We start from the raw sequence: 26,904 nt of genomic DNA on the forward strand, positions 1-26,904 counted from the left end.
ATCATAGGGTCTTGAGTCTTGTGGTGCTACAAATAAAATTGTACGTGCTACTTTGTAGTCATCACTTTTTTTTGGATGAGACAATCTAGGACATGGAGTTTCTGGACGTTGGGTGCATTCGCGTGATTGAACAGTAAAAACAGAACAACTTAAAAAAATTTATATATCTTTTTCAGGACAAACATTGTTGAATGTTTTACCAACATGCAAAATTTAATGAAAAAGAATTTGTGTAGGTATGGAGAAGAAAACAAAAATGATGTTGTGAAAAGGGTAATTCCTGAAAGTATTTTGTTTTTTTGTCCAGATCTTCATGAATATTTTTTCGTCATGAAATTTTCTAGGACACGTCTAGCGAGTTGTCCGCTGCTCCATAGTGCTCCGTGGCAGCCCGCCCAATTAGGAAGTTCCCTATGACCTCCCCCCTCTCCAGGATAGGAAAGTGTCCCAGTCCACCCTTGACCCCCCATTCCTATGTCTAGCCATCGAGCCGAGAAAAAACACACCTGCCCCCCCCCCCCCCCCCCCCCCTCTCCCAACTGGCTTCCTTCCCGCGCGCTCCCTGTGTTTCTCCTCACCGTCTCCTTTCATCTTCTCCCCCAAGCAAGAAAGGACAACACGCCCTTTTCTCCCAGCTTATCTCATATCCAGAAGCCTTGGGATCCCGGCAATGGTAGCGGGATTAGGGTTTCCGATCTTAGCAGTCGTATTTATAGAGAAAAATAAAGAGGGAACCGAACCAGGCTGTAGAGGAAGCAAAAAAAAGACCTTCTTTTGGTTTGTTGCATCTATAGGCTGCACCTGCGAAAAAAATGTGTAAAAGCACCTACTGTGGTTATTTTGAGAACAAAAACAAAATGTGTTAGAAGCTCTTTGGAGGTAAATTGTGTTACAAACTTCATCTATAGCTTAGAAGTACAGGAAACTCTTTACTTAATAAAATATTTAATTAATGATAATTATCACATTGGCCATATGAAGTAAAATGGAAATCATGCAAAAATGTATTGTGGCGAATAAGGCAACTTCAATCTGCCAGGGGATAATGTTATTAGTGTGATTTGAAAACCTGTGAAGATTATTTCGAACTGAAGGAAAAAAGTGTGACATAAAACATGAATACGATGTCACAGTGAAAAAGCATGCAACCTTCTATCTACCGTACAACTTGGCAAAAATCACATGTAAATTGAAAGCTAAATTCCTGCCGTATGTAATTCTGCAACAGATCCAAACACCTTAGATGCCGTCCATTTCAGATCGTACGCTCGCATGTAATCCCCACGTCCTGATCAAAACTGCCGTATTGACTGCCACATATCACGCCATGCGATTTGAGCGGGAGCAATTTGCATGCATGCGTGTGAGGTAAGCTGATTTTTAAATATTCATGCACATAATAACAAAACTGATGATGTCATCAAAGATTTCTTTAAAATTCAAACTTTAAAATGTTTTGTAACGCAAACTGTCGGTCTGATTAAAAAATCGTTTCACGTAAAAAATTCGTCGCGACGAGAGCTTCAAAACTAGATCCCATGTTGATAGATTTCGACAAATTCTTTTTTGGATCATAAGTTATCAGACCACGCTAAGTAAGTTATCATATCTGTGGTACATAAGCTACCATCATGTTTATATAGAAATTATCACCCAGCGGAGAATATTAAAAACATATCCCGGTAACATTTGTGTGTAATAACACAGTAATATACGCCCAAGTGGATGCACCCATGTGGATGTGAAGAGAAGGATCGAGGAATCATTTTTGAAGAGAAACAGAAAGATTGAAGTGAATAGATTGATTTCATTGATAGTGACTGCAGGTACTTATATGTCCTGAGCCATCGTGTTTACATGCCGGTTATAAGGTTCGCGTCGTTTCGGAAAGACACGGCACCGGTTTGAAAAGACATGACGATGGTTCGCTATCTACCGCGTCTGGACAACGCCAGGATTCTAACCACCGGTTAGAATATTCTTAAGGAATCTACTAATCGCCTAATTAGCCTAATACTAATACTATTAGATTCCTAGCACTCTCCCTTGGACAGCGCAGTTTTAATCTTCAGTGTCTTGAGAATCTACATATATCTTGAGTATCAAAAGCCTTGCGTCTTCTTGATAGTCCTTGATCTTGTAATTTTGAGAATCTTTAATCTCATACTATTCATGTCCCTGTAGGAAATATAATAGAACTATAGAAATTTGATATATCGTTAGTATATTTAATCACTTATTAAAACCACATGAGAAATCCGTTGGAAAGCTCATAAGTTTAGTTCTAGGAAATTTCTCCCCCTGAACATTGCAAATTTTGTAGTCGTCTCATACCAATGCCATGAATGCATTTTTGAAACGCTGCTCCTGGTAAAGACTTAGTGAACAAATCCGCAAGATTGTCACAAGATTTTGTTTGCAAAATATTAATCTCTCCATCTTTCTGTAATTCATGAGGAAAAAATAATTTTGGAGAGATATGTTTTGTGATATTACTTTTAATATATCCCATATGCATTTGAGCAACACATGCTGCATTATCTTCATAGATAATGGTTGGTGATTGTAATGAACCAATACCGCATGATGTCTGAATATGATTTATTACTCTACGGAGCCAAACACATTCTCATGAGGCTTCGAATAATGCAATTATTTCAGAGTGATTGGTGGAGGTAGCTACTAAAGTCTGTTTTGTTGAATTCCATGAAATAGCGGTTCCAACATATAAAAATACAAACCCTGTTTGTGACCTGACATTATGGGGATCAGAAAGATATCCAGTGTCACAATAACCAATCAGGGTCATGTCTTAATTTTTCCCATGGAATAAACCAAGATCTTTAGTACCTTGTAAATATCTGAAGATATTCTTTACTCATGTCCAATGGCGTTTTGTTGGAGCTGCACCATGTCGAGCCAGTAAATTTACCGCAAGGCAATGTCTGGTCTAGTACAATTTGCAAGGTACATTAGTGCTCCTATGGCACTGAGGTATGGAAACTCAGGTCCCAATACCTCCTCGTTATCATCCCTTGGTCTAAAAGGATCCTTGTTCATATCAAGGGATCTGACGACCATAGGTGTTTTGGATGGATATGATTATCCATGTTGAATTTTTCCAAAATTTTCTGAATGTAAGTGGGTTGATAAACGAGTATTCCGGAGGGAAAATGCTCAAGTTGTATACCTAAGCAGAATTTGGTTCTTCCCAAATCTTTCATCTCAAACTCCGTCATTAAATGATTGCGTGCTACAGTTATACCTGATGCGTTGCCAATGATGTTGGGATCATCAACATATACTGAGATGATGCAAAATCCCTTTGAGGATTTCTTTATAAATACGCATGGGCAATCATTGTTATTCGAGTACCCTTTACTGAGATGGAACTCACTGAGTCGGTTATACCACATTTTACCCAACTGCTTCAAGTGACTTTTATAGTTTTACACAATACATGTTGCGATTTATATTTGGATTCAGAATTTAAGTCCATCAGGCACTTCAATATAAATTTCCGCATCGAGTGACCCGTATAGATAAGCAGTCACTACATCCATTAATTGCATTGGTAGATTCATTTGTACTGCCAAAGATATTAAGTATCGAAATGTAATTCCATTCATTACAGAAGAATATGTATCGTCGTATTCGATACCGGGTCTCTGTGTAAACCCTTGAGCTACTAGTCTCGCTTTATATCTCACCACCTCATTTTTTGTTCCTTTTTCGAACAAAAACCCATTTTGCCCCCACAGGGAAGACTTTATGAGGAGTAGGTATTATTTTAGAAAATACCTCTCTTTTATTAAGCGAGTGTAATTCTGCCTCAATTGCTTCCTTCCATTTAGGCCAATCCGAGCGCTTGAGGCACTATTTCAAAGATTTTGGCTCTGGATCCAGTTGAAGGGTTTCAGTAATTTTTGAGGAGAAATCTATGTCGACAACTTTAGTGCTTCTATTGTATGTTTCTCCTGAATCAATATAATTTATGGATATTTCATTAATTTCTTCAGGCTCCGTATGATTTCCCATAACAACGGAGTTTGATTGTTTCGATACCCCAACATTATAATTTGTGTGCACATTTATGTTGGGTTCTTGATATTGAACATCAACTTGGTGTCCATCAACTTGAGGTTGGTTTGCATTTACTGTCATAGATTTTGATTTTCTGTTTCCGTGGAGGCTTTAGAGAAGCCTTTTCCACTGTGACCAGATTTCTCCCCCTTTTATTTGCAATTGGGAGTTGAGTAGTTTTATTTGGTACCTCTAGTCGTTCTGATGCATTAACTGCGGGGATATAAGATTTAGTGACACCTTTGTGATCAGTAAATGCGTCTGGCAGGTTATTTGCAAAGTGTTGCAAATCTATAATTTTTTGAACTTTAGATTCAGATTCTTTAGTACGTGGATCTAAGGACTGAATGCCTGTTGCATTCCAATCTATTTCTTGGCATTCTTTGTGGTTTGTTTCTCCCCCTAATGCCGGGAAATGGTCCTCATCAAAAATTGAGTCAGCGTACCGGGCTGTGAACAGGTCCCCTGTTAGGGGTTCTAAATATTTTATAGTTGACGGAGAATTATATCCCACATAGATTCCTAATTTTCTATGGGGTCCCATAGAGGTATGCTGGGGTGGCGATATCGGTACGTATACAGCGCAACCGAATTTTCGCAGGTGGGAAATACTTGGCTGATTGCCACGTACTATTTGAAATGGGGAGGTTTCATGATATGCAGTTGGTCTGACTTGTATCAGATCTGCGGCGTGTAAAACCGCATGTCCCCAACAAGAGGTTTGGTAAATTGCAATTCTATAATAGTGGTCTAGCAATTAATTTTACTCCTTTAATTAAAGATTCAGCCATTCCATTTTGAGTATGCACATAGGATACTGAATGTTTCAAGATGGATTCCTAAAGCCATACAATAATCATTAAATGCGCATGAACTAAATTCAGCAGCATTGTCCATTCTTATTGTTTTTATCCTGTGTTCAGGATGATTTGCTCTCAATTTGATAATTTGAGCAATTAATTTGGCAAAGGCATGGTTACATGTGGATAATAGACACACATGTGACCATCTAGTAGATGCATCGATGAGCACCATGAAGTACCTAAATGGTCCGGATAGAGGTTGTATTGGACCACATATATCTCCTTGAATTCTTTCAAGAAAATTAAGCGACTCATTTTTAACTTTAAGATAAGATGGCTTAATGATTAATTTCCCGATAGCACAGGCGGTGCATACAAAATCTGATGATTTGAGAAATCTTTTAATTGGTAAATTATGACCAACAAAATTACTTATAATTTTTCTCATCATACCTATTCCAGGATGACCAAGGCGATCATGCCAAGTCTTGAATTTATCAAGATTTTGAAAAAAAATATTTTGTATGCAACATAAGGTACGGGTTTTATGTATGTAAAGTATAATCCGGATGAAAATGAAGAACATTTTTCAAGAGTTCGTTCCTCATATCCGTTGCTTTTTGTTAAAAGCAAATATTCTTTGTTATCCACCTCTATTGTTTTTAGATGGAAATTGTTAGATCGGATATCTTTGAAAAAGAATATTTTAGAACAATTTACTTTTATTCATATATTCATCTAATTACATACATAATATTTATATTACAATCTCAAATATAAATTTATTACAATATTATGTCTGATTCACATAATGCAATATACATAGTCTGAAAGACTTTATTGTACTTATTGTTATATAATATATAATGTCTTATAGTATTTAAATAGCTAAGTGACATCAATTTGATTATGGATATTAACTGAGGTCTCCAAAAACATCTCGGGTGTAATCCACAAGCATGTCTTCATCGAGGATGAAATCGTCCTTTGGCTTGTATTCTTGAATAGCGCTTTGAGAAGGACCAGCTTGAGGGTTATCTTGAATGGCGTTGATGTGAGCTTCAGCTTTATTTCCATGAACTTGTTTGCCTTTTCCTCCATACTTCATGTATAGATCCACAAGGTGCTTGGGAATTCGGCATTGATTAGTATGATGATTCATGCATCCACACCTTTGACAAGTTTGAGAGTTGTCATTTTGATCATTTTTCTTGAAATGACCTTTCCCCTTAGTTTGACCGTTGGTCTTTTGACCATATTTCTTTTTCCATTTTCCCTTGAATTTCTGGAAGTTCCTTTTATGGTTTCCAAATTTACTAGTAGAATGAGCATTAGCATGTGCTTCAGGGATAGGCATGGCACCCGTTGGGCGAACATTGTGATTCTTCATGAGAAGTTCATCATGCTTCTCGGCCTGAAGTAATGTGTATATGAGCTTAGAATACTTTGTGTATTTCTGTTGGCGATACTGCTGTTGCAATATCCTCATCGAGGGATGGAAAGTGCATAAAGTTTTCTCTATTAAGTCTGCATCTGAAACTTGTTGCTTGCAAAATCTTAGTTTGAAGTTAATTTTATGCACAGCAGAATTATATGCAGCAACGGACTTAAAGTCCTGAAACCTTATAAGAGACCATTCTCTTCGGGCTTCCGGCAACATTACTGCTCTTTGTTGGTCATATCTCTTCTTGAGGGAGTCCCATAAAGCTAAGGGATCCTCCACCATCAATTATCCAGTTTTTAAATCAGGATGGAGATGGTGCCTTATATAGTGCAATGCTGCATACTTTACCACTTGAGGTATTTCTGGAGCATTTTCGGGGGGTGCGACAATGCAAGGACCGAGGCTACGTCCACTTAAGAATATTTTCATATCCATGGCCCATGATAGATAGTTGCTTCCATCTATTTGTAGTTCTTGGAATTCTTTCTTGTTGATGTCAGCCATATTTCCTGCATGTATGATCATGCATTTGATTAATTTTACTTGATAGTAAAACTAATTTTGGTAAACGACAAATATGTTCTAAAAGAACACTTATATTTTGTAAGCCATATATGTTTATATCATCGAATTTTGATATATTTGGAAGAGCACTATGGAGGCATAAAAAAATGCCTATGAGTAATAGGCAAACTGTAATATACAGTAGAGATGCCATTACTGTGTGATTGCACAAATATAATTCAAGATAATCACATATTTTATTTGGCCTTTTCATCTCATATTAATGAGAGAATATTGCATGAAAAAAATATATTTTTAAAATGCAAAATAAAATTGTTGTAACAAATAACATGTTTTTTTAGGTACCAAATAACATGTTATAATCACTGTTGGAAAAGGCAATGCCTAGGAGATGCTTAGGCACGCCTAGGTGCTAGGCGATGGCCAAACGCCTCGTCTAGGGCATAAATTAAAGTCTAGGCAGGGCAAACAAGGAATTGTCTACCCAAGCGAGGAGTCGTACCATATTGCAGTGATATGCCAAATGGGATATATTCAAATGGCGGTAGCTGGCAATTAACTTATTTATATGCCCTAAATTAATATCGACAAACATATAATACTAACAAATACATCATGATAGTAAAACTATATTATCGTCTAGGCCGCGCCTAGGGCGCTCAAGCACCGCCTAGGCACTAGGCGAGGGCCAACCGCCTTGCTTACGCCTACCTTTTTTCCAACCTTGATTATAATATACTAAAACAAATATTAATAAACATGTCATATTACAGATATTAATGGATATAAGGGCTACGATATAGGTTTACAACACCATATAAATCTCCAGCTAGGAAATACAAACTGGGAGTACGTCTAATACAAACGGGAATATATTAGTACTATATACTACACATCAGTAGTAATAGGCCCATGTGGCGTGGCCCATGGTTCTGTCGGCACCGCTGAAGCGTGTAAAAGGAATCGAGGAGGGAGTGGATAAGGTACACCCCAAATCACACATCCACTCCACAATCGCTCGTTCGAGCTCTACTTCAGGCCAGCGCTCAGGGACGGCTCCTACAGCGACCAAGTGCCGGCGTGGATTCCAGCGGGGCAGACAGCCATGGCTGATGCGAAGCGGCGGAGGACCACACGGGCTTCCGGCGAGGGCGTCAGGCGTGCGGACAGCGGCGCTGCTTCCTGGTGCTCCTCCTCCTCCACTTCCAGCGCCGGGAGGTTGAGGTCGTGGCGCACTGGGAGAGTGTGCGTCGGCGCATCAGCCTCGATCTCCTCCGTCTTCATCTTCGGCAGGAGGTTGATGACGAGCCGGGGCCTGAGCGCGTCCAGAGGGACTGCAGCCGGCGGCGAGGAGAACTCCGGCAGTGGATCGTAGCCCGGCGGGTTGAAGTGCTCCGTGTCCTCATCAGACGGCGTCGGGGAAGTAGCGATCTGGGTCATCGACGAGCCACCCGGCACTTGGTCCAGCAAGCATCCACTCCATGGGCGCATACACCGGGGGTGGAGGCGGCAGTTCCGCGGCATCCGTAGTGATGTTGGAGGCAGAGGCCTCATCCTCGTACTCGTTTCCGACCTCTGCAGCGACGTTCGGCCCTGCAGCAACCCGTTCGCCGACGGCGTTTGGTGCGGCAGCAACCTCTTGAGGTATGACCAGAACCTCTTCCCTGGGCGCAACCACCCTGGTACTTGGTCCTGACGCTCTAGGGGAGTTGCTGCGGTGCATCCGGCCGTGACCACAATGGAGGCGCTGACGATGGGCATGGTGGCGAAGCAGGCCACCACCAGGACCGTAGCGACGAAGAAGAGCATGGTATGGTGCATTGCGGCGGCCCTCCGCCGCCATTCCTGTTCAGGCGACGCTGATGGCGGTGGCCGAAGTTCCGGCGACGAGAAGCAGCCGGACCAAAAGTCCGGTGAGGAAAACGAAAGCCTCGATGTTCCCTGGCCACAAATCGAGCGAAAGCGAAAGCAAGGTCCTGCAGAGAATCCATCTCTTCTCACCTTTCTTGATAGGTGGGAACCCGATGAACGAGTTCACGCCTGAGGGTGGCCCGATCTTCACGCCGTAGGATCGAATCGGGAGAGATATTAGCTGCAAGCAGCCGGGATAATTAGCTTTATACCTGCCAAGGTTGGATGCAATCCGGACGTTGGGGAAGGCTGGCCGAAAATACAAGAACTCCAACCCGTTGTCCAAACAATCGTAGAACCACAAACCGGGACTAATCCACACAAAACGGTTGGAACCGTAGAGCATGAACTAGGGGGAACCAGAGGCTCCTTCTCACGAATCCGAATGAACTCACAAGAGTAAAGGTAGCAAGATCTCTTGGATCTCTCTAGCAGTCTTGCTGCATAAGCTTGTAGCTAAATGGTTTGACAAAAGGTTCTCAAGAGGATGGGGGAGATGGGGTTTTATAGCAAAGACAACCCCCCTTGGATAGGTGTAAAAATGGTTTCAAAAGTAAAAATGTTTGCATGGCTTTCTTGAGGGAATAAGCAGTCAACTTTGGGAGTTGTTGGAGAGCTCCTCGAAAATTCGCGAAGCCTTGACAGCCTGGACACCTTCCACGAGAATGACTACAACTTTTGACTCACAACTCCAAATGATGTGGGTTTTTTGCATTGAAAAGATAATTTGATGTAACTTCTGTTGATGTACCCCTATAGCCCCGTCTCTCTATCACATGGGTGTGGCACACCAAAACATCAAAGGTAAAAACTGACAACACCAGCTTCACTTGAAACTTGTTTCCTCCAAACCGGTTGCTTTAAGAGCTCATAGGTTGTTGGGTTTCTTCCATGTGATACCTAAGTTCAACCAACAACAATGGAGATGAAATCATAGTTGTGTCATCAAGGTTACAAGGTAAACTTAAGTTAGCGTTCACCTGGTCACTTATTAGTTTGGCGCGATTTCTTGTGATTGGACCAATAATTGTTGGAGACTTGTCGATGATTGTGGTGTCCTCATCATCCTCCCCCTCTTGAAAAGGAGTCGTCCTCGACTCTGATGGTCCAAAGTATGGAGAGAGGTCGGACACATTCAAGGTTGGACTAACACCATAATTCATCGGAAGGTCAATCTTGCAGGCATTGTCATTGATCTTCGCAAGCACTTTGAATGGACCATCTCTACGTGGTTGTAACTTGCATTTGCGTTGATCCGGGAAACGATCCTTCCGCAGGTGCACTCACACAAGATCACCTTCTTCAAACAATACCTTCTTTCTTCCCTTGTTTGCTCGTTTTGCATATTGTTCAGTCATCTTGTCAATATTCTCCTTGGTCTTCTCATGAATTTTCTTCATGAAGTCAGCACTCTTACTTGCATCAAGATTAGTCCGCTCCTGGAATGGTAAAGGCAAAATATCTATGGGAGCAGCAGGTTTGAAACCATAAACAATTCAAAAGGACAAAAAATAGTGGTTGAATGTACTGCCCTGTTGTATGCAAACTCCACATGGGGGAGACACTCTTCCCACATCTTCAAAATTTTCTTTAAAACTGCTCTCAGCATCATGGATAGTGTGCGCTTGATAACTTTAGTTTGTCCATCCATTTCTGGGTGGCATGTGGTGGAAAAGAGAAGCTTCTTTCCTAGCTTTGCCCACAATGTTTCCCAAAAATAGCTCAGAAACTTGGTGTCACGATCTGAAACAACAATAGTGCGTGGTACTCCATGTAGTCGCATGACTTCCCTGAAAAACAAATCAGCAATGTGTGAAGCATCATCGCTCTTGTGACACGGGATAAAATGAGCCATTTTGCTAAACCTATCAACCACCACAAAAACTGAATCACTCCCGCTCTTAGTGCGTGGTAATCCAAGAACAAAATCCATGGAAATATCTTCCCAAGGTGTACTAGGAATTGATAAAGGAGTATAACACTACTAGGAAAAGGGCTATAGATGATATGGACATTAATGGCGCACCATGTATGTGGCGCGCCACTGCTATATAGCAGTGGCGCACCAGAAACAGGTGCGCCATTATTGACATATTACTAATGGCGCACCACCCTATCCCATGGTGCGCCATTACTAACAATTTTTTTTTATTTTTTTAAAACTACTAATGGCGCACCACACATCAGGTGCGCCATTAGTAACCCTGGTGCTAAATGCACCCCCCCCGTGGACCGCCTTTTCAGTTAAAAATAAAATAAAAGAAAATGATGAAAATGTCAAAAAAAAGAAAATAAGTTTCCCATGTGATATGTGGTCTAGTTGTTGGGAAAATTTACAAATATGAATTTCGACTTTATTTGCAAAATCTCTCTGGAATTTAGTAAAATGGGTATAACTTTTGCATACGAACTCGGATTAAAAAGTTTTTTATATAAAAATCATCTACTCGAAAAGTTACATCTGAATTAAACGGGGGAACGTCGTTCAACATCTTCAAAATCCCTAAAAACCTAACAGAATGAAAGATACGGGGCTTTTAAGATCTAGAGGGGGAAAATGAAAATAATTCAAACTTACTAGTGGCGCCACTAGTAACAGAAAAAAAAATTGGTTTCAAAATTTTTTTTGGAATTTTTTTCAAAGTATGATACGTAATATGACCGGAAAGTTTGAAATATTTTTTCAAAATTTCATCACACTCATGACCGGAAAGTGGCGCCACTTATTTTTGGAAGGAAAACAACCCGGGAGACTTGGAGTCCACGTCAAGAAAGCTTTGAGGAAGCCACGAGGTAGGGGGGCGCGCCCTCCACCCTTGTGGGCCCCTCGTGACTCCCCTGACGTACTTCTTCCGCCTATATATCTCCATATACCCTAAAACGATCGGGGAGCACAATAGATCAGGAGTTCCGCTGCCAAAAGCTTCCGTAGCCACCGAAAACCAATCTAGACCCGTTCCGGCCCCCTGCCGAAGGGGGAATCCCTCTCCGATGGCCATCTTCATCATCCTGGTGCTCTCCATGACGAGGAGGGAGTAGTTCTCCCTCGGGGCTGAGGGTATGTACCAGTAGCTATGTGTTTGATCTCTCTCTCTCTCATGTTCTTGAGGTGATAGGATCTTGATGTATCGCGAGCTTTGCAATTATAGTTGGATCTTATGATGTTTTCTTCCCCCTCTACTCTCTTGTAATGGATTGAGTTTCCCCTTTGAAGTTATCTTATCAGATTGAGTCTTTAAATATTTGAGCACACTTGATGTATGTCTTGCCGTGCGTATCTGTGGTGACAATGGGATACCACGTGATTCACTTGATGTATGTTTTGGTGATCAATTTGCGGGTTCCGCCCATGAACCTATGCATAGGGGTTGGCACACGTTTTCGTCGTGATTCTCCGGTAGAAACTTTGGTGCACTCTTTGAGGTCCTACGTGTTGGTTGAATAGATGAATCCGAGATTGTGTGATGCATATCATATAATCATACCCACTGATACTTGAGGTGATATTGGAGTATCTAGGTGACATTAGGGTTTTGGTTGATTTGTGTCTTAAGGTGTTATTCTAGTACGAACTCTAGGGCTGTTTGTGACACCTATAGGAATAGCCCAACTGATTGATTGGAAAGAATAACTTTGAGGTGGTTTCATACCCTACCATAATCTCTTCGTTTGCTCTCCGCTATTAGTGACTTCGGAGTGACTCTTTGTTGCATGTTGAGCGATAGTTATGTGATCCAATTATGTTATTATTGTTGAGAGAACTTGCACTAGCGAAAGTATGAACCATAGGCCTTGTTTCCTAGCATTGCAATACCGTTTACGCTCACTTTTATCATTATTTACCTTGCTGTTTTTATATTTTCAGATTACAAAAACCTTTATCTACCATCCATATACCACTTGTATCACCATCTCTTCGCTGAACTAGTGCACCTATACAATTTACCATTGTATTGTGTGTGTTGGGGACACAAGAGACTCTTTGTTATTTGGTTGCAGGGTTGCTTGAGAGAGACCATCTTGATCCTACGCCTCCTACGGATTCATAAATCTTAGGTCATCCACTTGAGGGAAATTTGCTACTGTCCTACAAACCTCTGCACTTGGAGGTCCAACAACGTCTGCAAGAAGATGGTTGTGTACTAGACATCAAGCTCTTTTCTGGCGCCGTTGCCGGGGAGGTTAGCGCTTGAAGGTATATCTTTAGATCTTGCAATCGAGTCTTTTAGTTTCTTGTTTTATCACTAGTTTAGTTTATAAAATAAAATTACAAAAAAATGGAATTAAGTTTGCCTCATATGCTTCATCTTTTTAATATCTTTCGTGAGTATGATGGAAAGGAAAATTGTGCCAAAGTGTTAGAAGAAGAATGCATTAAAATGTTTGGCACTAAATATTTGAATGATGAGCATGATTGCAATGTTGTTAGTATGAATTCCTTGAATATCCATGATGCCAATGATATGCAAAGCCACAAGCTTGGGGAAGCTATGTTTGATGAAGATGATATTTTTGTCCCCCAAGTCTTGATGAGCAAATTTATTATGATGAGAGCATGCCGCCTATCTATGATGATTATTGTGATGACTTGTATGCTATAAAGATTTATGATATACATGAAACTTGTCATCATGATTTTAGTTTTCAATTGGATTATGCCTCACGTGATAGTTATTTTGTTGAGTTTGCTCCCACTACTATTCATGAGAAGAATTTTGCTTATGTGGAGAGTAATAAAATTTCTATGCTTGTAGATCATGAAAAGAATGCTTTATGTGATGGTTATATTGTTGAATTCATTCATGATGCTATTGAAAATTATTATGAGGGAGGAATATATACTTGTAGGAATTGCAATAATATCAAGTTTCCCCTCTATGTGCTTAAAATTTTGAAGTTATGCTTGTTTTACCTTCCTATGCAAGTTGATTCTTGTTCCCACAAGTTGTTTGCTCACAAAATTCCTATGCATAGGAAGTGGGTTAGACTTAAATTTTCTAGTCATATTCTTCATGATGCTCTCTTTATGTTTCAATTCTTATCCTTTATGTGAGCATCATTGAAATCATCATGCCTAGCTAGGGCGTTAAACGATAGCGCTTGTTGGGAGGCAACCCAACTTTATTTTTGTTCCTTACTTTTTGCTCCTGTTTAGTAATAAATAATTTATCTAGCCTCTGTTATTATTGATTTTTTATGTTTTAATTAGTGTTTGTGCCAAGCATAACCATTGGGAAGACTTGGGGAAAGTCTTGTTGATCTTGCTGTAAAAAACAGAAACTTTAGCGCTCACGAGAATTGATGCCATTTTTATTTGGAGAGTGCTATTTAGTTAATTATTTTTGAAGATGATTAATAGATAAAGTCCTCAGATCCAGCAATTTATTTGAGAATTTTATGATTTCCAGAAGTATACGTTTTATCCAGATTACTACAGACTGTTCTGTTTTTGACAGATTCTGTTTTTCGTGTGTTGTTTGCTTATTTTGATGAATCTATGGCTAGTAAAATAGTTTATAAACTATAGAGAAGTTGGAATACAGTAGGTTTAACACCAATATGAATAAATAATGAGCTCATTACAGTACCTTGAAGTGGTGTTTTGTTTTCTTTCGCTAACGGAGCTTACGAGTTTTCTGTTAAGTTTTGTGTTGTGAAGTTTTCAAGTTTTGGGTAAAGATTCGATGGACTATGGAATAAGGAGTGGCAACAGCCTAAGCTTGGGGATGCCCAAGGCACCCCAAGGTAATATTCAAGGACAACCAAGAGCCTAAGCTTGGGGATTCCCCAGAAGGCATCCCCTCTTTCGTCTTCGTTCATCGGTAACTTTACTTGGAGCTATATTTTTATTCGCCACATGATATGTGTTTTGCTTGGAGCGTCAATTTATTTTCTTTAGTTTTGCTTGCTGTTTCAATAAAATACCAAGATCTGAAATTATTAAATGTTAGAGAGTCTTCACATAGTTGCATAATTATTCGACTACTCATTGATCTTCACTTATATCTTTCGGAGTAGTTTGTCATTTGCTCTAGTGCTTCACTTATATCCTTTTAGAGCACGGTGGTGGTTTTATTTTGTAGAAATAGATGAACTCTCATGCTTCACTTATATTATTTTGAGAGTCCTAAACAGCATGGTAATTTTCTTTGGTTATGAATTTAGTCCTAATATGATGGGCATCCAAGAGGGGTATAATAAAAACTTTCATATAGAGTGCATTGAATACTAAGAGAAGTTTGATACTTGATAATTGTTTTGAGATATGGAGATGGTGATATTAGAGTCATGCTAGTTGAGTAGTTGTGAATTTGAGAAATACTTGTGTTGAAGTTTGTGATTCCCGTTGTGACGCCCCCGATTCAATTGTACACCAATCATACATGCAAACGTGTACGATCAAGATCAGGGACTCACGGGAAGATATCACAACACAACTCTACAAATAAAATAAGTCATACATGCATCATATTACAAGCCAGGGGCCTCGAGGGCTCGAATACAAGAGCTCGATCATAGACGAGTCAGCGGAAGCAACAATATCTGAGTACAGACATAAGTTAAACAAGTTTGCCTTAAGAAGGCTAGCACAAACTGGGATACAGATCGAAAGAGGCGCAAGCCTCCTGCCTAGGATCCTCCTAAACTACTCCTGGTCGTCGTCAGCGGGCTGCACGTAGTAGTAGACACCTCCTGAGTAGTAGTAGTCGTCGACGGTGGCGTCTCGCTCCTGGGCTCCAACGTCTGGTCGCATCAATCGAGTATAGAAAGGGGGAAAAGAGGGAGTAAAGCAACCGTGAGTACTCATCCAAAGTACTCGCAAGCAAGGAGCTACACTACATATGTATGCATTGGTATCAAATGGAATAAGGGTATCATATGTGGACTGAACTGCAGAAAGCCGGAATAAGAGGGGGATAACTAGTCCTGTCGAAGACTACGCTTCTGGTAACCTCCATCTTGCAGCAGGAGAAGAGAGTAGATGGCAAGTTCACCAAGTAGCATCGTGTAGCATAATCCTAACCGATGATCCTCCCCTCGTCGCCCTGTGAGATAGCGATCACCGGTTGTATCTGGCACTTGGAAGGGTGTGTTTTATTAAGTATCCGGTTCTAGTTGTCATAAGGTCAAGGTACAACTCCAAGTCGTCCTGTTACCGAAGATCACGACTATTCGAATAGATTAACTTCCTTGCAGGGGTGCACCACATAACCCAACACGCTCGATCCCATTTGGCCAGACACACTTTCCTGGGTCATGCCCGGCCTCGGAAGATCAACACGTCGCAGCCCTACCTAGGCACAACAGAGAGGTCAGCACGCCGGTCTAAATCCTATGGCGCAGGGGTCTGGGCCTATCGCCCATTGCACACCTGCACGTTGCGAGGGCGGCCGGAGAGCAGACCTAGCAACCTCCATTACAAAGGAAGTTGCGTTACGCGGTCCAACCCGGCGCGCGCCGCTCAGTCACTAATGTCACGAAGGCTTCGGCTCATACCACGACGTCGAGTGCCCATAACTGTCCCCGCATTGATGGTTAGTGCGTATAGGCCAGTGGCCAGACTCAGATCAAATACCAAGATCTCGTTAAACGTGTTATCTTGAAATAACCGCGAACGCCGACCAGGGCCAGGCCCACCTCTCTCCTAGGTGGTCTCAACCTGCCCTATCACTTCGCCACAAAGATCCACACAGAGGGTCGTTGGGACAAAGGTCCTTTCAGCCCCCAATCCATGAATCACTCGCGCGTGCTCCACGAGCCGACCCGACTTTAGTCACCACATGTATCATGTATAAACACTAGTAGAAAACAGGGCTTTGGTCCAGGCCGGGTCAGCCCATTAGTCCCGGTTCAGTCCAGAACCGGGACCAATGTGGGCATTGGTCCCGGTTCGTGAGCCCAAGGGGCCGGCCGGGCCACGTGGGCCATTGGTCCCGGTTCATCTGGACCTTTTGGTCCCGGTTGGTGGGATGAACTGGGACCAATGGGCCTCGCTCCTGGCCCACCACCATTGGTCCCGGTTGGTGGCTTGAACCGGGACCAAAGGCTCCCCTTTAGTCCCGGCTCATGTCACCAACCGGGACCAATGAGGTGCCTATATATACCCCTTGCTCGCGAGCAGAGCACCCCAGTGCTCTGTTTTTCTCTGGCCGAGGGGGAGAGGGCTTGGTGGTGCTCTAGCTCACCTCCTATGCACACAAGGTGTTCGATGGAATGCCCGAGCCATACTACTTAAGCTTTCTCCTCTCCAAGCTCGACCTCCAAGCTCCATTTTTCATAATATTTGTCTAGGTTTAGCGGTCCGTCACGCCCCGTCCCCGTCTTCACCGCCGTCGATCACCCGCGCCGAGCTCATCGCCGGCACCACCGTGGTGAGCCTCTTGTTCTTATCTTCTTTCTGAAAGGAAAAATATTCTTACTTGTATGTTTACATAGATACTTGTATTATTTTCTTACTTTTATTATTGCATCTTATATAGTGCGATGGTTTTGGTATCCGCCTCCGTCAGCCCTCGTCCTGTCTATGATTCGAATGTGGTATATATATTATCTTTATAACTATTGGTTCATTTATTGTTTATGAAAATTATGCCGACCAACGTGACATAGATTTTATTTATGTAGGATGTATGTGAATCGGAAATGCCAACCGACCCTATTGTCGAGAGGTTAAATTTAGTTGAAGAAGAAAACAATTTGTTGAAGGAAAAAATAAAAAAAAATTGAGGAGGAGAAGATGATATTGGAGTTGCATGTTGCGGATGTCGTCGATGATCGCAAGATCAAGATGGATGCAATACGCTTGAAGATTAGAAAGATTAGAAAATATGCCATTCATACCGAGGCTTGGTATCATTATGCCGTTGGATCAATTGTTACCTTGGTTGCGATTATGATCGCATTTGTTTTCGCATTGAAATGTTTTACATAGTTTCAATGTATGGTTTAATTAATTAGATGCTCTGGAGAGCTATATGTTGTTAGATGAGAACTATGTATGCACTTTGGTTTTAATGTGATGATGAACTTCTATTAATTTGGACACTTAATTATATATAATGCACGTAGATGAACCGACAATGGATGTACGGTGACAGACACACCCGCGAGTACATTAAGGGCGTGCATGAGTTTCTCAATGCGGCTGAGGCAAACAAGCAGAATGGTTTTATGTGTTGTCCATGCACTCAATGTGGGAATACGAGGTCTTACTCTAACCGTAAAATCCTTCACTCCCACCTGCTTTACAAGGGTTATGATGGAAGACGGCGAAGAAGAAGAGTACGATGACAACTATGTGCCCCCTGAATACGGTGATGCTGCAACGGGGGGAGCTGGTGAAGATCAAGAGGAACCGGACGATGTGCCCAATGATGCTGCAACGGGTGAAGCTGCTGAAGATCAAGAGGAACCAGACGATGTGCCCGATGATGATGATCTCCGCCGGGTCATTGTCGATGCAAGGACGCAATGCGAAAGTCAAAAGGAGAAGCTGAAGTTTGATCGCATGTTAGAGTATCACAAAAAAGGGTTATACCCCAATTGCGAAGATGGCAACACAAAGCTCGGTACCGTACTGGAATTGCTGCAGTGGAAGGCAGAGAATGATGTGGCTGACAAAGGATTTGAGAATCTACTGAAAATATTGAAGAAGAAGCTTCCAAAGGATAACGAATTGCCCGACAGTACATACGCATCAAAGAAGGTCGTATGCCCTCTAGGATTGGAGGTGGAGAAGATACATGCATGCCCTAATGACTGCATCCTCTACCGTGGTGCATACAAGGATCTGAACGCATGCCCGGTATGCGGTGCATTGCGGTATAAGATCAGACGAGATGACCCTGGTGATGTTGACGGCGAGCCCCTCAGGAAGAGGGTTCCAGCGAAGGTGATGTGGTATGCTCCTATAATACCACGGTTGCGAAGGTGATGTGGTATGCTCCTATAATATGCGAAGTTGATGCGATGGCACAGTGAGAACCGAAAGAAAGATGGGAAGTTGAGAGCACCCGCTGACGGGTCGCAATAGAGAAAAATCGATAGAAAGTACTGGGATGAGTTTGCAAAGGACCCAAGGAATGTATGGTTTGCTTTAAGCGCGGATGGCATTAATCCTTTCGGGGAGCAGAGCAACAATCACAGCACCTGGCCCGTGACTCTATGTATGTATAACCTTCCTCCTTGGATGTGCATGAAGCGGAAGTTCATTATGATGCCAGTTCTCATCCAAGGCCCTAAGCAACCCGGCAACGAAATTGATGTGTACCTAAGGCCATTAGTTGAAGAACTTTTACAGCTGTGGAATGGAAACGGTGTACGTACGTGGGATGAGCACAGACAGGAGGAATTTAACCTTAAGGCATTGCTGTTCGTGACCATCAACGATTGGCCCGCTCTCAGTAACCTTTCAGGACAGACAAACAAAGGATACCACGCATGCACGCACTGTTTAGATGACACTGAAAGTATATACCTGGACAAATGCAGGAAGAATGTGTACCTGGGCCATCGTCGATTTCTTCCGACCAACCATCAATGTCGAAAGAAAGGCAAGCATTTCAAAGGCGAGGCAGATCACCGGAAGAAGCCCGCCATGCGCACCGGTGATCACGTGCTTGCTATGGTCAATGCTTTACACTACGTAATCTTTGGAAAGGGTCCCGGTGGACTAGCTGTTCCGAATGACGCTGAGGGTCACGCACCCATGTGGAAGAAGAAATCTATATTTTGGGACCTACCCTACTGGAAAGACCTAGAGGTCCGCTCCTCAATCGACGTGATGCACGTGACGAAGAACCTTTGCGTGAACCTGCTAGGCTTCTTGGGCGTGTATGGGAAGACAAAAGATACACCTGAGGCACGGGAGGACCTGCAATGTTTGCACGAAAAAGACGGCATGCCTCCGAAGCAGTATAAAGGTCCTGCCAGCTACGCTCTTACGAAAGAAGTGAAAGAAATCTTCTTTGAATGCCTGCTCAGTATGAAGGTCACGACTGGCTTCTTGTCGAATATAAAGGGAATAATAAATATGCCAGAGAAAAAGTTTCAGAACCTAAAGTCTCATGACTGCCACGTGATTATGACGCAACTGCTTCCGGTTGCATTGAGGGGGCTTCTACCGGAAAACGTCCGATTAGCCATTGTGAAGCTATGTGCATTCCTCAATGCAATCTCTCAGAAGGTGATCGATCCAGAAATCGTACCAAGGCTAAGGAGTGATGTGGCGCAATGTCTTGTCAGTTTCGAGCTGGTGTTCCCACCATCCTTCTTCAATATCATGACGCACGTCCTAGTTCATCTAGTCGATGAGATTGTCATCCTGGGGCCCATATTTCTACACAATATGTTCCCCTTTGAGAGGTTCATGGGAGTCCTAAAGAAATATGTCCATAACCGTGCTAGGCCAGAAGGAAGCATCTCCATGGGCCATCAAATAGAGGATGTTATCGGGTTTTGTGTTGACTTCATTCCTGGCCTTAAGAAGATAGGTCTCCCTAAATCGCGGTATGAGGGGAGACTGACTGGAAAAGGCACTCTTGGAAGAGACTCAATAATATGCAGGGACGGATATTCTTGGTCTCAAGCAAACTACACAGTTCTATAGAACTCTACCTTGGTGACCCCGTATGTCGATGAACACAAAAACAGTCTGCGCTCCAAACACACGGAGCAGTGCGACGACTGGATTACATGTGAACACATCAGGACTTTCAGCAGTTGGTTGGAAACACGTCTCAGAGGTGACAACACTGTTTGTGATGAGTTGTACTTGTTGTTCAGGGGACCATCTTTGACTGTATTGACTTACAAAGGATACGAGATAAATGGGAATACATTTTACACGATCGCCCAAGATCAAAAGAGCACCAACCAAAACAGCGGTGTCCGCTTTGATGCAGCAACCGAGAGCGGAAAGCACACATATTATGGTTACATAGTGGACATATGGGAACTTGACTACGGACCTGATTTTAAGGTCCCTTTGTTTAAGTGCAAATGGGTCAATCTGTTAGGCGGCGGGGTACAGGTAGACCCACAGTACGGAATGACAACAGTGGATCTGAAAAATCTTGGGTACAGTGACGAACCGTTTGTCCTAGCCAATTATGTGGCACAGGTTATCTATGTGAAGGACATGTCTACCAAACCGAGAAAAAGAAAATATAAGGAAGTGAATACATCATACGATGAGCCAAGCGCCACATAGTTCTTTCAGGAAAAAGGGACATCCTGGGAGTGGTCGGCAAGACAGACATGTCTGAAGATTATGAAAAGTTTCATGAAATTCCTCCCTTCAATGTCAAGGCTGACCCAAGCATCCTGATAAATAATGAAGATTATCCATGGTTACGGCGCAATAAGCAAATGACACAAGTGAAGAAAAAGTGAAGACTTTCTCCCGCAACTATTATGATGGTACCATGCCAACTTTGTAACACACGAACATGCTACCATTGTCCGTTTTGTACATGCACATGGTATGTGGGTGAAATTATGATACCATCCCAACTTTCAACTTTTTCAGAGTTCATTTGAAATGCTTTCATGTCTTATGGTTCGGCCCTCGTAATACCATGACCATTAGTCCCTGGCCCATGCCAAAACTTTCAACTTTCTAAAACTAATGGCACTAACAAAAAGTTTATAATTTTGCTCCTCGCCCCTGGCCCATGACCATTAGTCCCGGTTTGTGCCACAAACCGGGACTAAAGGGTTGGTCCTCGTTGCGGGCAGAGTTTAGTCCCACCTCGCCAACCGAAGGGGGCTCACACCGGTTTATAAGCCCTTCCCTCTCTGCCTTGTTGAGCTCCTCTCGAAGTGAAAATAGATGCCCTAATAGAGAAAAGTTTAACCTAAATTCATAGTGAATTTCTCTGAAATTCATAGAAATTTACTAGGAATTTAGGTTGAATTTTATCTATAAGCGCATCTATTCTCATTTTTTAGTAAGTTAATCACAAACTTGTGATTCAAACAATTTTCAAAGAATTCAAATTTTAACTATTCAAATTTGAAAACTAATGGCACTAACAGAAAGTTTATAATTTTTCTAAAACTAATGGCACTAATAGAAAGTTTATAATTTTGCTAACCTAAAAGCAAACAGAATTAAAAATTAAAGCAAAAAACAAAAGAAAATAAATAATGCAAAAAAAATAAAAAAACAGGAAAAAACTATTTTTATAGTAAAGTTAATCACAAAATAAAATAAATAAAGCAACAAAGAAAACAAAAAAACTAAAAAAGTGTTTTCAAATTTGAAAACTAATGGCACTAACAGAAAGTTTATAATTTTTCTAAAACTAATGGCACTAACAGAAAGTTTATAATTTTGCTAACCTAAAAGCAAACATAATTAAAAATTAAAGCAAAAAAAAAAGAAAATAAATAATGCAAAAAACAAATCAAAAAACAGGAAAAAACTATTTTTATAGTAAAGTTAATCACAAAATAAAATAAATAAAGCAACAAAGAAAACAAAAAAACTAAAAAAGTGTTTTCAAATTTGAAAACTAATGGCATTAACAAAAAGTTTATAATTTTTCTAAAACTAAAAGGATAAAGAATTAAAAAATAAAGTAAAAAACAAAAGAAAATAAATAAAGCAACAAAAAAATGCCACCTACTGGGCCCCCACGGCCTGAATACGACTAGAAACCCATCCAAGGGCCAGGATTCAGGCCCGCAGGAGGCCCAGTAGGCCCACAGGCATAGCAGTGACAATTAGGCCCGTAAGCCTGCAATGGAGAGGAGCTCGAGAGGGGTGCGGCAGTGGGGCTTATAAATCACTGCGCACCCCTCTTAACTAGCAAGGTGGGACTAAACTTTCGACGCAACAGCCGCACAAGGCCTTTGGTCCCGGTTGGTGGCACCAACCGGGAATAAAGGGGGACATTGGTCACGGTTCGTGGCACAAACCGTGACCAATGCCCCCCTTTAGTCCCGGTTGGTGCCACCAACCGAGACCAAAGGCCGCCGCTTCCCGCCCTTTGGGCTGCTGAAAAGAGGCCTTTGGTCTCGGTTGGTGGCACCAACCGGGACTAAAGGGGGGCATTGGTCATGGTTTGTGCCACGAACCGTGACCAATGCCTTTGCTATATAAGCCAGCACTTAGGAAAATTTCACATTTCCCTCGCAGTTGCCCCCGACGACGCCGAGCACATCGACGCCGCCAGGCTGCCCCAACGCCGCCCGCCGCCCCGGCCGTCGCCGTCGCCCGCGCCCCGAGTCGCCGTCGCCCGCGCCCTCGCCGGCCGTCGCCCGCGCCCTCCCCCGACGCCGTCGCCCGCGCCCTCGGCCGACACCGTTGCCGCGCGTCGCCGTCCCCTGCCCCGACGCGCGCCGCCCCTGCCCCGTCGCCGTCGCCGTGCCGCCGTCCCCTGCCCCGACGCGTCGCCGCCTCTGTGAGCACCGCACGTCTGCCGCCCCCGCTGCCGCCGTGCATTTTTTATTATATATGCTATTTTTTACATGTTTTTAGATTTTCATATATATGTGTATGTATGTATTTTTTAGATATACGTATTTTTTGATGTATGTTCATATATGTATGTATGTATTTTTTACATGTTTTTTGTATGTATGTATGTATTTTTTCAATTGTAATGATGTTTTAAAAAAAGTTTAGGTTAGTTTCATTTTATCTATATATGTTCTCTGATTTAGTACATTTTAGGTTAGTTTCATTTAAAAAAAGTTTTATATATTTAGGAAGAAGGAATAGAAGGAAGAAAATGTTTTATATATGAGGGTCGAGAGGGGGTCGACGGTCGAGAGGGGGTCGTCGAACATGAGAGGAAGAAAAGGATAAAAAAAGAAGAGAAAGAAGAAAAAAAAGAGGAGAAGAAAGAATAGAGGAGATCTTCTCCTCTATTCTTTCTTCTCCTCTTTTTTTCTTCTTCTTCCTCTTTTTTTATCGGGAACGAGGGTCGTCGAGGGTTGCCGAGGGGTCGAGGGTCGAGAGGGGGTCGACGGTCGCCGAGGGGTCGAGGGTCGAGAGGGGGTCTAGGGTCGCCGAGGGGTCGAGGGTCGTCGAACATGAGAGGAAGAAGAGGATAAAAAAAGAGGAGGAATAAGAAAAAAAAGAGGAGAAGAAAGAATAGAGGAGAAGATCTCCTCTATTCTTTCTTCTCCTCTTTTTTTTTCTTCTTCTTCCTCTTTTTTTTATCGGGAACGAGGGTCGTCGAGGGTCGCCGAGCGGTAGAGGAAGAAGAGGATAAAAAAGAAGAGGAAAAAAAAGAGAGGGGTCGACGGTCGCCTAGGGGTCGAGGGTCGAGAGGGGATCTAGGGTCGCCGAGAGGGGAGAGGAAGACGAGGAGAAATAAATAAGAAGAAGAAAAAAAGAAGAAAAAGAAGAGGAGAAGAAGAGGAAAGGAAATATATATTCTATTTTCTCTTTTCTCTTCTATTCCTTTCTTCTTCTCCTATTTTTTTCTTTTTTTTCTTCGACACGTGGGGGGGGGGGTCGAGAACGTCGGACATTCATGAGAGAGGCGAGGAAGAAGGGGAAGAAGAGGGAGAAGAAGAGGAGAGGAAGAAGAGGAAGTCTTCTCCTCTATTCTGTCTTCTCTTCTTTTTTCTTCTTCTTCCTATATGTATTAGTTTTTTTATTTAGGTTGTTAATTAGTAGATATTAATTTTGTTCATATATGTATGGATGCATGTGATATGCATGTATGTATGCATGTATTGGGTATGTCGTTGTCGATATACCCCCTACCCGATAACTTCGACATGAGGGGGTCGAGAGGGGGTCTAGGGTCATCGAGGGTTCGAGGGGTCCAGGGGTCCAGGGTTATCGAGGGTTCGAGGGGTCGAGGATCGCCGAGGGTCGAGAGAGGTTTCCTAGTGTCAAAGTATTGAAGAAATCCATGGCTTCATCATTAGCCGGAAGTAACCAGGGCATGACGAAGTCCTCCAAATTTATTTTGGAATGGTGTCCCGGATAGGATAATTTTCCTTTTTGTATGAATTTCAGCAAAGGCCTTCCAAATAACGATATTTGGAAGGTTCTTGCTGAACTTTGTACCAAAAAGCGAATTATCCTATCTAGGACTCCGTTCCAAAATAACTTTGGAGAGCTTCATACCATCATGCACCTGTTACTTTCGCCTAATGATGAAGACATGGTTTTGTTGAATCCTTTGACACTAGGCAACCTCCCAACCCCTCGGCGATCCTCTTGAACATGAGAGGAAGAAGAGGATAAAAAAAGAAGAGGAAGAAGAAAAAAAAGAGGAGAAGAAAGAATAGAGGAGTTTATCGGGAACGAGGGTCGTCGAGGGACATAGATGTAGTGTCGTCGTTGTCGATATACCCCCTCCCGATAGCTTCAACACGTGGGGGGGGGGTCGATATTACCCCCTCCTTGAAGCGTTCTCGAGGCCACCCCAAACCCTTGAAGCGTTGTCGAGGCCACCCCAAACCCTAGAGAAGCAGCGTCGAGGCCACTAATTAATATATATGATTCCTTACTATGATTAGGTAGCTAGTTCTACGTTTGCCACTAATATATCCATCTGTCATGTTTGAATAACAATTGCCATGTCGTAAAATTTTGTAGAAACTATGGACACCGTCCGAGATGAAGCAAAAAAAGCGTTGTTGAGGGACATAATCGCAGAAGGAAGTGATGCCGTCTCGTTGTTTCTCAACGACACCGATGGTCTGGAAGGAGAGGGTGAAGAAGTTGGCTACGGTGACCTAATGCCGGTGCAAGAAGAAGAACATGAGGACGGCTCCGGTGACCCAATGCCGGTGCAAGAAGGAGACCGTGACGATGGCTCCGGTGACCGAACCGAGTCCGGCCAGGTATATATATTAGTTAAGCCTGTGCTGACTAGCTAATTGATGCATTCATTGTTTTGGTATGTACACATATTAATTAAGTCTTTGTTCTTTTTTCTAGCCCTCCGGATCGAGCACAACTTCGGTAAAGAGACGAGGCCCGAAGAAAAAGTTGAGCTCGGATGAAAGGTTTGAGATCATAGCAATCGCGCCCGACGGCCAACCGATTGAACCCATCCAAACAAAGAGCGCATTTGTTGCTCAGTGCGGGGTTCTGGTTAGGGACAAGATCCCGATCAGCATCCAACAATGGTTTAAGCCGGCTACAGAAGACCCTGAGGTGTCTTATGTCAATGATATGCAGAAAAATGATCTTTGGACTGAGCTGAAGTCAAATTTCACCCTACCGCCAGAGGATAATCCAGAGAAGCCAGTTAAAGAGCAATTAATCAAGTCTTTTGCTCTTAAGAGGATGGCAGAACTATTCAGGAGGTGGAAGAAAGAGCTGAATAAGTTTGTCGAAAATAATGAGACACCAGAATTCAAGGGCAGATATGAGAGGATCAGAGATCACTGGCCCGCATTTGTGGCCCACAAGACATCGGAAAAGAGTAAGAAGATGTCGGCGACAAACAAGCAAAATGCTGCGAAGAAGAAGCATCACCATCGCACGGGGTCAGGTGGCTACCTCGTAGCCCGGCCTAAGTGGGCCAAGACTGAGAATGATTTGGTTGATAAAGGGATCGAACCAGAGACAATTAACTGGCCAAACTGTTGCCGGACTTGGTTCTTCGGGGCTGGCGGAACCTTGGACCCTGTAACTGGGAAGTGCATTTGGACGAACGATCAAATGGACATACCAGTCAGGAAGCTTAAGCAGTATATCGAAGCAGCGCAGCAAGGGATGTTCTTTCCAGACAGAGAGAACGACGAGCTCACAATGGCCCTTGGGAATCCTGAGCACCTTGGACGGACATGAGGCACGCCAGGCTCCATTCTGTGGAAGGTTGGGTTTCCGGACGCAGGCGGTTACAAATCCCATGAGAGGAGGAAAAAAGTGTAGCAGACCCAAATGCAGGCGCTGCAAGCAAGGGTAGACGCGATAGAGGAACGAGAAGCAAATCGCAGCAAACGTACTGCCGAAGCTTCCCCCGAAGCTACCCCGCCATCTCAGCGGAGAAGCAGCGTGGCTTCCACCGAGCTGCTTCAGCCGGAGCATGCCTTGACGGCTCCTTCCAGCTATCCCGTGGATGCTATCACGGAGTCTCAAAATTGCCACCTTATGACGCAACGGGTGAATTTCAAGGTCAAGGCGGCTGTTGGCTCTGTTTATCCTACTGAACCCGG

General features: G+C 42.8%; 1 protein-coding gene and 2 pseudogenes across 1 annotated transcript; 1 reads left to right on the forward strand and 2 right to left on the reverse strand.

Moving 5' to 3' along the window:
- Nucleotides 1-5,802: 5,802 nt before the first annotated feature.
- LOC147961203 (uncharacterized) lies at nucleotides 5,803-6,855 on the reverse strand (annotated as a pseudogene).
- Nucleotides 6,856-7,914: 1,059 nt separating this feature from the next.
- LOC147961204 (uncharacterized) lies at nucleotides 7,915-8,338 on the reverse strand (annotated as a pseudogene).
- On the forward strand, nucleotides 7,918-20,900 carry LOC147961205 (uncharacterized). The gene is made up of 4 exons (XM_087533711.1): nucleotides 7,918-17,138; nucleotides 17,247-17,304; nucleotides 17,392-20,130; nucleotides 20,888-20,900. The coding sequence occupies exons 3-4, from the start codon at nucleotides 18,935-18,937 to the stop codon at nucleotides 20,898-20,900; spliced, it is 1,209 nt and encodes a 402-aa protein (XP_087389837.1). The 5' UTR covers nucleotides 7,918-17,138; nucleotides 17,247-17,304; nucleotides 17,392-18,934.
- The last annotated feature ends 6,004 nt before the right edge of the window (nucleotides 20,901-26,904 follow it).

This window comes from Triticum urartu, chromosome 7A (genome assembly GCF_056163025.1).
Source record: "Triticum urartu cultivar PI428250 chromosome 7A, HENAU_Tu73, whole genome shotgun sequence".
Classification (NCBI taxonomy): domain Eukaryota; kingdom Viridiplantae; phylum Streptophyta; class Magnoliopsida; order Poales; family Poaceae; genus Triticum; species Triticum urartu.